This window comes from Nomascus leucogenys, chromosome 13 (genome assembly GCF_006542625.1).
Source record: "Nomascus leucogenys isolate Asia chromosome 13, Asia_NLE_v1, whole genome shotgun sequence".
NCBI classification, from domain to species: Eukaryota; Metazoa; Chordata; class Mammalia; order Primates; family Hylobatidae; genus Nomascus; species Nomascus leucogenys.
The window spans coordinates 44,887,609-44,901,491 of record NC_044393.1 but is presented as its reverse complement, the minus strand read 5'-3'; the positions used below and the strand labels follow the sequence as shown (position 1 = coordinate 44,901,491).

Sequence of the window (13,883 nt, the reverse complement as noted above, 5' to 3'; positions counted from 1 at the left end):
GAGGGGCAGGTTGCGGGGGCATTCAAGAGATGTGGACAAGGTCAAAGTGATTGGACATGGTGGCCAAAGTGGGTAGTGGGAAGGAGCCTGAGACTGGCTTCCAAATTCCTAGCTCGAGAGGTGGTTAGTTGGCCAAAGCTTTGATGGAGATAGAGGAGGAGTGGGATGAGGCGACCAAGAGCTTTGTTTGGGCACATATTAAATTTGACATCCCCCTGGAGCATGCCAGTTAGGGCTGATAGGCATTTAGAACTTAGACTCAGAGCTCAGAAGAATCACTGTAGTACAGTACATTGTAGTAAATGTGTAACAGGAAGTCCTGGTGGTGGATAACATCACCCAGGGAAATAGGCATGAAGCTTGGGAAGCTTGGCTAGGGAGAAATGGACAAAGGAGGAGGAGCTGGTAAAAAAGCAGTCATGAAAGATAGCTTCAAGACAGTGTTGTCCCAAACAGGAGGTTCTGTGGCAACAGCTCCTGGGGGAGGCCTCCTGCATGGCCCCAGCTCTCACTGTTTCCTCCACCCCTGCTCCTTTAGGCCCAGGATCAGTGATGGCACCCACTGCTGCTAGACCCTGGGTACTCTCCTTCCCTCTTTGTCCCTGTAACCCTGCATACACAGCTGCCTTCATTCAGTAAGACCTTGTGGAGTCCGCCATCTTTTTTTTTTTTTTTTTTTTTTTGCCTGGATCCTGATTAATAAGGATCTTCTCATATCCCCAGCTCATCCTTCCTCCATGAGTCAACGAAAATAGAGACTTCTAATTGCCTCCCAGTATTCATTCTGCACTTGGTGACAAAACCCTGGGAACTGTGGTTCTTTGAAACATCACTGTGTTTTCTTTGAAAAACTACATTTTCCAGACCCCCTGCTTCTCCCTGGCCATGTCACTGAGTTCTGGCTAGGTAAGCAGAAATGTGAGACTTTCAGGAAGGCTCCTTAATAGGCAGCGCTCTCTGCCCATTTCTCCTTCCTCTGCCTGTAATGTGGCTGTGATGGCTGGAGCTCCAGGAGCCACCTTGAACCTGAGGTGACCCTGAAAATGGAAATCACACATGGAGAAGCAGAGAAGCAGGTCATGGGCCCAGCTGCCCAGCTGACTCCGTGGATCCGTCCTACCAGCATGAAACTGGTGATGTCCAGGTGTCTTAAGTATAGTTTTAAGAGAAATTTGCTCTCAGAGGGATTGAGAGAGATCGAAGAGGAACTTGAAGAGAAGATAGGGTTAATGGGGAGACACATCTCTTCTGACTCAGGGGAATGGAAGAACACTCTAAACATGGTAAGAAGGAAACATAAAAATGCCTGGTGACCAGTCCCCATTTTCTTTATGACATAGGAGATGTGCTCACCTGAGTATGAGGAAGGGGGATAGTAGGGATAACAAGAGGGGTTACAGTAGAGAACTTGAAGGTTGGAGAAAGGCCCAGAACAGCAACAATGAAGAATGTAAAAAGATTTCAACTTGGGCTAAAGAAAAAGAGTGGAAACCTGTTTTTTTAATGTATTAAAATTCAAAAAATGCCTCTATCCCCCCAAAAATCTTTGTACTATATCATTATAGATTAGGTTTTTTAAAAACTACTTTGTTTTTTTGGGGAAATTTTAAATTGCACAACAGCATAATTTAGGACAATGCAATGTGGTAGTTTGGTAATTTATAAATCATTTGATCCATGTTGTTCGATAATTCAAATGATTCAAAACCAAAGGGACTGTCTTTGTAGTAAGATAGTAGCCGGATAATTATTAAGCCTTCTACTTACATAGAGATGTAAAAAAGGCCTGTATATAACTATTATTGGTATACCATAAACCACATATCTATCATATAGCACCCAAAGCGGGGGTAAATTTTAACTGCTTGTGAGTATAAACACATTATTATTATTGTTATTAGCATTTTTCATTAAATGGTAATAAATAAGAGACAAGTAATCAGTGTGTACTTGCAGACTGTCAGCCATAAGTAGCTGGGTTAATTGTGACCTTTATGTTATTTGAAGATATTAAAATTTTTTATTCTTATTATTAGAGGATAAGATGCGCTCAGTTTTCTTCTTATCAAATAAGAATATTCATTCTTAAATGACACTCATCCTTAGAGACTTTAGAGCAAAACCTCTCATAATATTGAGCTATTTTTAAATGTCAGGTTCAGTTGAGTTTATTGCATTTCTGGCCTGCGCCATCACCAAAAGTCTCCTGCTTTTAGTGCTACTTAACAGATTGTCAGTAAATTGATAGCAGTTCCACATTTGGAACATTTCCAATCTTCTCATGGGAAAGGAGGGCAGGTGTTTCTCTCTGACTTGGTGAAGGCTTCTTTTTTGGCATTTGGTTGATTGAAGGGGAGGTGTGAACTAAGAAGAGATTTTAGAAAAAAAAATCTCATCAGCATGAACCCCATGAAAAGATCAGCTCACCCATGAAATTTTACTGACTTTAACCAGGGGGTGGATTTGCAGCAAGAGCATCTTTAATCCTGATGGGCAAACACGGAGTGAGCCTTGAGCACGTGAGTTCTTCAGAAGTCTCTACTCAGGTGCACTTTACCTGTAGGACTGGTTAGAGGGAGTATTGTGGGTGCCTGGAGCAGGGTGCTGCCTAGGGCCAGCAGGCCTGGCTTTCTTTCATAGCTGGCACTGCTTATGAGCTTTGTAACCTTGAACAAATTGGTTACCATTTCCAACCTTGATTTTCTTACATATGAAATGTGGATCAGAAAAACCAGTCTCTTCCTTACCCCTAGCATAAATTGTGTAGAAGATTAATCTCTATGTGAATGCCTATGAATGTGCCTTGGGCTCTGGAAAGCCTGATGCAAATATAAAGCAGTTTTGCTCTTAAAAAGGAATCCTCTAGAATTTCCTCCCAGATGACACTTTTTGGTATCCTGGTTTGAGTAACTATGTGTATCTGAATGTAATAAAGCTAATGTCAGCCAATGGGAATTAGATGACATTTGGATCCCTGTGAACATTTTGAGATCTACAGGACAGTACAGGCAGAGGTAAGGTGAGAGGATGCTGGAGCCAGGCATCCTGGGTTCAAACCCTGCCTCCAGACTTACTGGCTATATGGTTGTATTAGTCTGTTCACACGCTGCTGATAAAGACATACCTGAGACTGGGCCATTTACAAAAGAAAGAGGTTTAATGGACTTGCAGTTCCACATGGCTGGGGAGGCCTCACAATCATGGTGGAAGGCAAGGAGGAACAGCTCACGTCTTACGTGGATGGCAGCAGGCAAAGAGAGAGCTCATGCAGGGAAACTCCTATTTTTAAAACCATCAGATCTCGTGAGACTAATTCACTATCACACGAACAGCATGGGAAAGACCTGCTCCCATGATTCAATTACCTCCCAGCAGGTCCCTCCCACAACACATGGGAATTATGGGAGCTACAAAATGAGATTTGGGTGGAGACACAGAGCCAAACCATATCATTCTGCCCCTGGCCCCTCCCAAATCTTATGCCTTCACATTTCAAAACCCATCATGCCTTCTCAACAGTCCCCCAAGTCTTTTTTTTTTTTTTTTTTGAGATGGAGTTTCACTCTTGTTGCCCAGACTGGAGTGCAATGGTGTGATCTTGACTCACTGCAACCTCCGCCTCCCCAGTTCAAGTGATTCTTCTGCCTCAGCCTGCCAAGTAGCTGGGATTACAGGCATGCACCACCACACCTGGCTAATTTTGTATTTTTAGTGGAGACAGGGTTTCACCATGTTGGTCAGGCTGGTCTCAAACTCCTGACCTCAGGTGATCCACCTGCCTTGGCCTCCCAAAGTGCTGGGATTACAGGTATGAGCCACCATGCCTGGCCCCCCAAAGTCTGAATTCATTATAGCATTAACTCAAAAGTCCACAGTCTAAAGTCTCATCTGAGACAGGGCAAGTCCCTTCTGCCTATGACCCTGTAAAATCAAAAGCAAGTTAGCTACCTCCTAGATACAGTGGGGGTACAGGCATTGGGTAAATACAGCCATTCCAAATTGGAGAAATTGGCCAAAACAAAGGGGTTACAGGCTCCATGCAAGTCCAAAATCCAGTGGGGCAGTCAAATCCTAAAGCTCCAAAATGATCTCCTTTGACTCCATGTCTCACATCCAGGTCATGCCGATGCAAGAGGTGGGTTCCTATGGTCTTGGGCAGCTCCACCCCTGTGGCTTTGCAGGGTACAGCCTCCCTCCTGGCTGTTTTCATGGGCTGGCATTGAGTGTCTGTGGCTTTTCCAGACACATAGTGCAAGCTGCTGGTAGATCTACCATTCTGGGGTCTGGAGGACAGTGGCCCTCTTCTCACAGTTCCACTAGAAGTGCCCCAGTAGGGACTCTGTGTGGGGGCCCTGACTCCACATTTCTCTTCCACACTGCCCTAGCAGAAGTTTTCCATGAGAGCCCTGCCCCTGCAGCAAACTTCTGCTTGGACATCCAGGCATATCCATACATCCTCTGACATCTAAGCGGAGGTTCCCAAACCTCAATTCTTGACTTCTGTGTACTCACAGGCTCAACACCACATGGAGGCTGCCAAGGTTTGAGGCTTGTACCCACTGAAGCCATGGCCTGAGCTCTACATTAGCCTCTTTCAGCCATGGCTGGAGCGTTTGGGATGCAGGGCACCAAGTCCCTATGCTGCACCCAGCGTGGGGACCCTGGGCTCAACCCATGAAACCACTTTTTCCTCCTGGGCCTCCAGGCCTATGATGGGAGGGGCTGCTGTCTCTGACATGCCCTGGAGATATTTTTTCCATTGTCTTGGGGATTAATATTTGGCTCCTTGTTACTTATGCACATTTCTGCAGCTGGCTTGAATTTCTCCTCAGAAAATGGGATTTTCTTTTCTATTGCATTGTCAAGCTTCAAATTTTCCAAACTTTTATGCTCTGCTTCCCTTATAAAACTGAATGCCTTTAACAGCACACATGTCACCTCTTGAATGCTTTGCTGCTTAGAAATTTCTTCTCCCAGATACCCTAAATTGTCTCTCTCAAGTTCAAAGTTCCAAAAATCTCTAGGGCAGGGGCAAAATGCCACCAGTCTCTTTGCTAAAACATAACAAGTGTCACCTTTACTCCAGTTCCCAACAAGTTCCTCATTTCCATCTGAGACCACCTCAGCCCGGACTTTATTGTCCATTTCGCTATCAGCATTTTGGGCAAAGCCATTCAACAAGTCTCTAGGGAGTTCCAAACTTTCCCACATTTTCTCATCTTCTTCTGAGCCCTCCAAACTGTTCCAACCTCTGCCTGTTACCCTGTTCCAAAGTCACTTCCACATTTTTGGGTGTCTTTTCAGCAGCACCCCACTCTACTGGTACCAATTTACTGTATTAGTCCATTCTCATGCTGCTGATAAAGACATACCCAAGACTGGGCAATTTCCAAAAGAAAGAAGTTTAATGGACTTTCAGTTCCACGTGGCTGGCAAGGCCTCACAATCATGGTGGAAGGCAAAGAGGAACAAGTCGTGTCTTACATGGATGGCAGCAGGCAAAGAGAGAGCTTCTGCAGGGAAACTCCTATTTTTAAAACCATCAGATCTGGTGAGACTTATTCACTATCATGAGAATAGCATGGGAAAGACCTGCTCCCATGATTCAGTTACCTCTCACCAGGTCCCTCCCACAACACGTGGGAATTATGGGAGCTACATGATGAGATTTGAGTGGGGACACAGAGCCAAACTATATCAATGGTCTTTGCAAATTACTTGCTTCAGTTCCACCTAAAAAAAATAGGGATAATAGTATTACTAACCTGACTGGATTCCTGTAAGGACTAGATGGGGTAATGAGCCACGCAAAAGGCTTAACTGGAAGCAGTCATCAGGGTTGAGCTGTGATTGTTATGCTTCCAAGCAGTTTATTATTAATAGAAGTAGTCTAAAATTTAAACTTTGTACTAAATTCACCTCCCTCCCAATTTGTTTTAGTTTTACTTTGAAAAGCACATTTTAAAAACCTGTCTCATTACTAATGTGTAGCTTTTTGGAAGATTCTATAGTTAGCAGCTCCAGCGCCATCTTCCTTTTTTCCTTGAAATGGTTGGTTCCATTTGAAGCTTCGTGCAAAGAATTAGTAGCTCCAAAAACAATTCAACAGTTGGATGACACATGATATAAAGTTAAATTGAATTATGATAAACTTTTGCTAAATTGCACTTAACTGCTTGTTCTTTTTCATTTTTCTTTTTCTTTAGCTCTCACCTGAAGTTTAATAATCTTACCCTGATTTCAACTCATGGACTCCCAGGAAAAAAACTTCTGGACACTGAACAAAGGAAATTTTTAGCCAGCGAGTATGAATTTTATTTCCTTTTTCATTCCGAGGCCTAAATGTCCTACTCTGTGTGCAGTCTATTTAGTGCTAAATAATAGATTTCAGATTGGAAAAGGAGAAGTGATGGGGCTTTTCTACTGGAGTTCAGACATCACTTAGGAGATACAAGTACCAGTGTGTTCACAAGCAAGTGGCCAAGAGTGGCAGGCCAGGGTCACCAGTTTGTATCTGTGGGAAGACATCTGCCCTGTTCCAAGCAATTAGGGTGGAGCCTACGGACCCAGCCAGCCCTGCCTTTGGGCTCTGAGTGACACTACAGGGCAATGAAGGTTGGCGACTACATTTGCATCCGACAGGGCACCTGGCTGGGATATGGGTCCCACAGCTACCCTGGCCATTTGTACTCAGCAGCTGATCAGGCAAAGAACTTTCATGCCAGTCTGGGTGAGTTTTATTGTCTTCATCCCAATAGAATCACTATTTGACAACATCTGTTCTGGAAAATACCATGTCTTTATCACATAGCTTTCATTCATTTTAATTTCCTGTAGCAAAACATGGGTACAAGAAATATTAGTTTCTCCGCCTCTAGAAACAAGCTCCTAATTTTTCCAATAAGGAGGAAGGAAATTGTTCCCTCCCAGGGGATTCATTTTAGATTCCATGATGAAGGGACCCTCTTTCCTCCCAAAAAGACTTGTTTTGCCCTCGAACGGTGAGAAAAACACAACTTCCTTGCCAGCTGAACGGGTTCATTTCCACTTAATAATTTTATCAGACTATAAACTTGTTTTTGAAGGATATCATTATGATACAAAAAAGGGCATGGGTTTGAGCCAGGAGGATGTGTATTCAGATCCTGCCCCTGCCATGAAGGGCCTGGGCAAGGAATTTCATTTCTCTGAGCTTTGCTTTTTTTGATCACGAGCAGTACATGAGAAGCCAAGCTTGCTGGATTTTTTGTTAAAATTAACGTAACACCAACTTCTGGCCAAGAACACATTCTCTCCATTTCCCTCTTTCTAAATTACACGATTCCCAGGAAATGCTGGTTTTATTGGCAAATGCCTTAAGAGGAACTTAATTCCATCAGCATAGTGAAAGTTTCCCTCAATCTATGTTGGGTGTGTTTCAGGAGAAAACAGCTGCTGAGGGGGCTTTCTGCAGGTGTGACACTGCATGGGCAGACTGAGTGGGTGGAAGCTGCTGAGGGGGTGTCCCTGCTGCTGTCCCTGCCTCCACATTCTCAGCACAGCAGCCAGAGCAAGGCTGCAGAAAGGTGGCTCAGATCACATTGCCTCCTCACAGCCCAGAACTGCACTATCCAATATGGTGGCCACTAGCCACGTGTATTTACATTTAAATTATTAAAATTAAATGAGATGAAAAAGTCAGCTCCTCAGTCACATTAGCCACATGTAGCCAGTGGCTACCATATTGGATAGAACAGATGAGAACATTTTCATCATCGTAGAACATCCTGTGATGCTCCAGCCCAAACTCTGTCTCCCTCTACTTAATTCTCCAGCCTCACTTTTTATTATTTTTGCCCTTTTTCTCCCCATTTGAGTCACACCAGCCTCCTCGATGTTCCTCAGATGCAACGGGCAAGTCCCCACCTTGAGGTTTCTGCTTTTCACTCTTAAATGTTACCTTTTCTATGAGGTCTATCCTGACCACCCCATTCATTTGAAGCCAACACCCCAACACACTCCAGTCCCTCATACTCTGCTCTGTTTTTTTCTTGCTGCTTAAATCCTCCTAAATATTGTATTATTTGCCTTTTGAAATAATGTTTATTCTTTATATTTATATTCAGAATCCTTCAACTATAATATAAACACCACAAGGGTGGAAATTTTTGCCTTTTTATTCATTGATTCATTGATGTATACTCAATACCTGGGGCAGTCCTTGGCACATAGCAGATGCCCAGTAAATAATGTGGAACAGAGGCAAGTTACCTCCAGAAATACCTGCAAAACTCCTCTCAAGCAAGTGTTAGGGACTAAATCACACAGCCAGACCCCTTTGCATGGGTAACTGCATGTCATCACATTTCTTAGAAACCACATATTTCAGTAAGATTGAACCGTAAATAGGAGATGTCTTTCAAATGGTCCTCATAACCCCAATAAAGGAAATTATCTCTGATCATGGGGTTTCAAAATAACAGGTGCAAATGACATTCAAAAATTTAGTAATTTAAATCCCTGATTCCAAATACTAATTTTGAACTTGTCGTTAACCAGTGTTTTAATTTATTATTGTTAGAATTTTTGAACCATTTCTGTCTTCTTTCCCACCGCCCCCGTTCAGCCTCTTGTGGAGGTGCTAATGGCATGTCTGGGATGCAGCCGAAAGGAAGGCAGTGGGAGAGGAGAAGGAACAGGAAGCAGGAGAAATCCACTAATTGGACAATCAGCACTGATTAATGGAAAGTTAATTGTGATAGTCCTTTTTCTAGGAGTGTCACAATTAATCTTTTATGAGAATTTCTAAGGTTCTTTCCAGCTCGGAAGAATCATGATTCCACGAGGTGCAGGTCTCCACTGACTCATCTGTGGCCTCCAGAGCTTGCTTCTAACTGCACACCTGGAGCTTTGGACTAGGCTTTTGACCACAAGGTGGGGGCACTATAACTAGAGCAAGCTGCTGCTCATCTATGCCCTCTTCCAGAAATTTCCCCATCCTCCATTTTTGCTTTTTTTTTCCTCCTCCTTATTATCTGTCTTCAGAACTTTCTATGAAGACAATCTTTCACATTAGTTTTGAGTCACGGTCAAGCTCACTTGAGAAACATGAAGTTTCACCGATGTGCCTTCTTTGGTTCCTTCTCTCTTTTTGGGTGAAGCCTAGTGGAGGTATTTCTCTTACCACCAAGCCATGAGTCAGGCCCTGCTATGTTAGAATATTAAAGCTTATTCATTCTACTTAAGAAATAATTTTGGGGCCGGGCACGGTGGCTCACGCTTGTAATCCCAGCACTTTGGGAGGCCGAGGCGGGCAGATCACGAGGTCAGGAGGTCGAGACCACGATGAAACCCCGTCTCTACTAAAAATACAAAAAATTAGCTGGGCGTGGTGGAGGGTGCCTGTAGTCCCAGCTACTCAGAGAGGCTGAGGCAGGAGAATGGCGTGAACCCGGGAGGCGGAGCTTGCAGTGAGCCGAGATTGCGCCACTGCACTCCAGCCTGGGCGACAGAGCGAGACTCCGTCTCAAAAAAAAATAATAATAACTTTGGAAAAATATCATTTACAGTCTTCAATATATAGTTTCACTCACCTGGTGAGGAAATTAAGGAAGATCCAGAATGGATAGTAATATCCAGAATGGGTAGCAATCACTTATACAATGATATTTTAAACTGAGAAATGGCCAGGTAATCCCAGCACTTTGGGATGCCAAGGTGAGAAGATTGCTTGTGCCCAGGAGTTGAAGACCAGCCTGGGCAACGTAGGAAGAGTCCCATTTCTACAAAAAAATTTAAAATTAGCCAGGGATGGTAGCTGGCACCTATGATCCCAGCTGCTCAAGAGTCTGAGGGGGAAGGATAGCTTGGGCCCAGGAGGTCAAGGCTACAGTGAGCCATGATTGTACCACTGTGCTCTAGGCTGGGTGACAGAGTGAGATCTTGTCTCAAGTAAAAATCATTCAGTATAGTAACATATTGTAACAACAATCACCCACATTCTTCAACACTTCCTTTTGTGATTTAGTAAAGTTTCCTAAAAATCAGTGGTCCCCAGTGCCATTCCCACTGGACAGAGCTTCACATTTTAACCCTCAAATTTGCATTCTGACGTGATCAATGCTACTGTCCTACTGTCATTAAAAATATCATTGTCTTTGCCTTCCACAAATTTCCCCTAAGAGCCTTTATCTTTGGGGACAGCCTCATAAAGTGAATCCCTGTGGACTAACTGTATTTAACTTTTCCTCATCGTGGATGGCTTAGAGTGGGGACCTGGAGCAGATAAAAACAATCTTTCATGGGTCTCTCACAAATGTGGGAAGCCATAACTTTTCCTGCATTCCTATAAAGCTAATGAAGTGGTTTTTACGAGAGAATTTCCTCCCACTATCCGTCATTTTCCCGTGACAGGCCAGTCCCCGATTTTCTTTTCTTATTGAGAAGAAATCTTCTTGTTTTTAAGTTGTTTCACAGAGCCCTTTCACAGGTCCTGTAACAAGGTCTAATATGCCCCCATGACTAGAATTCTCTTTGTGTGGTAAGACCAGGCTTATGTGCAGATCAAAAGGAAGAAATGTTCCCTCATTACCACTTCAGAATCTTGTTTGCCTCCAAAGAGAGTAAACAGGGTTCTGTCTCATTAATATTATTTAGAATAATACTCTTCACATATGCATCCTGCCTAACAAAGCAGCCTGTCTTACATTCTCACGGTCACTCCTTACAGCAGTCAGCAGTGGAGGAACGTAGGGAGAGCTCATTATCCTGTGTTAAGAGGTGAGGAAACTGAAGATAGCAGGAGGATGCAGAGTCCAGGCTTGTCAGCAACACAGACCATGGCAGGGTTCTTTTTGAAGAGGACTGTGCTGCGAAGCATAGAAGTGGCACGTGCCTCCAGTCCCAGCTACTCAGGAGGCTGAGGCAGGAGGATCGTTTGAGCCCAGGAGTTTGAGACCAGCTTGGGCAACATAGTGAGATCCTGTTTCTAAAAATAAATAAATAAATGTTAGTGTTTTTATATTAAGAGAAAAAAGGAAGAAAAGAATCATACAGCCTAAATTAAAAGAAGCACTTAATGTCCTATTACCTTAGGCTCTCAATATTCAGAATTGAATCACTAAAAGGTGGTTTACCTGAGGTCAATCCTTTCAGAAAATTCTGGAAACAACCCTCACAAAACTGTTTAAATAAACCCAAAGCCACAAGAAATCCACTCTTATCATATTAAGTGAAAGCACTCAAACTCCAAGAGAACCCAGAAAATGGAAGCCAGTGCAGCCACAGCACGCTGAAGCCATGGCATGAATGGCCACCCTGGACCTGCTGGCAGTGGAAGTCTCCGTTCCTAGAAAATCACCTCTGCCCTGAAGAGTGAATCCCAAAGTCTCCAGGGAGTGTACTTGCTGCGAACGTCACTCCCTAATTGCTATATTCTTTAAGTAAAATGGGTTTTGTTGTTTTAGCAGGAAGCCATACACTAATTCTCTGAATGAGTCATTACTGAAAAGTATTAGCGAAAAGGAAGGGTTCTCGGTATTCAAGGGTTCTGACCCCTGGCTTTGGGAATCCTCAACAATGTCACTTTCTTCCTTCTCATTCCCTTTGAGGCTGTGGTCAATACACCAATTTAACAGCTAAAGTAAATTTACAACCACTCTGAAATAGAAGCAGAAGAAAGGCATAATATGAGTGATTTCACACACACACACACACACACACACACACACACACACGCACCCCTCCCACCCTCCCAGTTGTGGGCTGACCTAAGCCAGGTGGAACAATTTAGCTTTAATGGGAAGATGTCAATTTGTAACTAAGTGTTTCATAACGAAAAATCTCCTAGTATCAGTCCTGGTAAACTCACAGCAAGAGCACAGACTCAGCCCACTAGGGGACTTGAACCAGCTCACCAGATGTCTAATTAATGCCCGCTGTCAGCTGCTGAAATGTCACTTATGGAGCTTCTCTCTTTGCAGCCACTGTTTTAATGATAAAGATTATGCGCTGATGTCACTGTGCTCCTGGGTTAATGTCGTGGTGGGTAGAATGACCGGCATAGACCGAGCAGCCAAGCACGTTGTGCTTTCCACAGACGAGATCGTGCTCTACGATCACCTCATCCTCTGCACCGGGCAGCAGTACCAGGTAAGGCCGGGCACAGGGGGTGCAAGCCACGTGTCTGGAGAGCTCCATGAAAGCCATTCATATGTTTACTGGGGCACACACTCTCTGGGTAAAGAGCATCCCTCTGCCTGGACAGCTGCTGCTCTAAATTCATAAAAGCACCCTTCAGGGCCTGCACACGTAACCAGCACACGTAACCAGAATTATGTCCACAAACCCTCCCAGAAACCCATTCCAAGAAAAACATTCTGCTCAAGGATAAAAATCACAGCAAGTTGGAGAAATGTCATTCTTTAAGCTGTTGTCCAAAAGTCTAACACATACTGCTCGCCCTAGCAGAATCCAGACGCAACCGGGCATGCATTTGTGGTAAATTAATTTATGCCTCAAGAGGCTAACATTTGGCTGTGGCAGTGGGCTCTCACAAAAGTATTGCAAACACGTGCACCTTCTGTCGACCCTTATTTTATTTTGTCTCTCAGTTATGAAAATAGGAAATCTGATTGATTGGTTTCCCAGTGTCCATGCTTTCCTTTTAGTTAAACTCTCCGTCCACATTTCAGTAAAGCATTGCTGGGTACACTGAAGCTGTTCAATGTCTTAGGGCAGCAGATTTTAATATTCCACTTTGTAATATGCATGAGTGTTTCATGTAGTTTACAGCAGTAAGGTATTTCTCCAGTGATAAGAGGCTTACTCTGTAATTCAAGGATGAAGTCTTAGACCAAGTTTGTGAAACCCATGGCCCATGGGCCCAAGGTGGCTTTGAATGTGGCTCAACACAAATTTGTAAACTTTCTTAAAACACTATGACTTTTTTTTTTTTTTTGCAATTTTTTTTCTTCAGCTCATCAGCTGTCTTTAGTGTTTGAGTATTTTATGTGTGGTCCAAGATGATTCTTCTTCTTTCAGTGTGGCTCAGGGAAGCCAAAAGATTAGACACCCCATTTAGACCATCTTGTGAATGGTTGTGGATTCGATGCGAGCCTGTGTATGACAGTTTTCCTTGACATTGCCAAGTGCAGAGGAGGCAGCGCATGAAGGAGACAGGGTCTCCACCTGGGTGTTGTCACAGAATGTGCTCAGCAGCTCTGAGCATCACTTACCGTATATTTTCTGCCTTGGCTGCACATTGAGATGACCTGGGTGCTTTGAAAACACATCCGTGCCTAGGCTCCGCCCCCAGAGGTCGTTTTAATTATTCTAGGGTGGGACCCAGTTGTCAGTATTTTTTAAGTGCCCCACATGCTTCTAAGCTAAAGCTGAGAACCACAAGCTTGCGCTTTCTTGACTAAGAATTCCTCATCTACACCTTAGAATGGCACCTCTCAAACTGTGCTGTGCACATGAATCCCCTGTGCTTCTTGTTAAAATGCAGATTAGGAGCAGGAGGCCATGGGGTGGGGACCCTTGAGACGCTACATTTTCTTTGCTTTGCTTTGCTTTGCTTTTCTTCCTTCCTTCTTTTTTCCTTCCTTCCTTCCGTCCTTTCTTCCTTCCTTCTTTCTGTCCTTCCTTCCTTCTTTCTTTCCTTCCTTCCTATACTTTTAATTACATTTATTGTTTGATGAGTCTATTCCTGTGCCGTAAGTTTCCATTTATTCAGTTTCTTCTGGGCTTTTTCTTCTGCGCAGCCTCTTCTGGTTTAGGAACAATTTGTTCCTTTTCAATAAGGCTCATCTCATTGTGGCAGGCAGAGCTCACACATGGGTTAACCTGACCCTGAGCTCTGTGAGTCTGGCCACACATCTTGGGTACTTTGTTCACCTGGCTAT

The 13,883-nt window shown here is 43.7% G+C and overlaps 1 protein-coding gene across 1 annotated transcript in view; it reads left to right on the top strand.

Moving 5' to 3' along the window:
* The window catches only part of CFAP61 (cilia and flagella associated protein 61), a 319,261-nt gene that overhangs the window by 200,475 nt on the left and 104,903 nt on the right, over positions 1-13,883 (top strand). The window contains exons 19-20 of the mRNA XM_030826708.1: positions 6,207-6,305; positions 11,961-12,129. Of these exons, the coding sequence (XP_030682568.1) occupies positions 6,207-6,305; positions 11,961-12,129 (268 nt within the window). The remainder of the gene's footprint in view (positions 1-6,206; positions 6,306-11,960; positions 12,130-13,883) is intronic.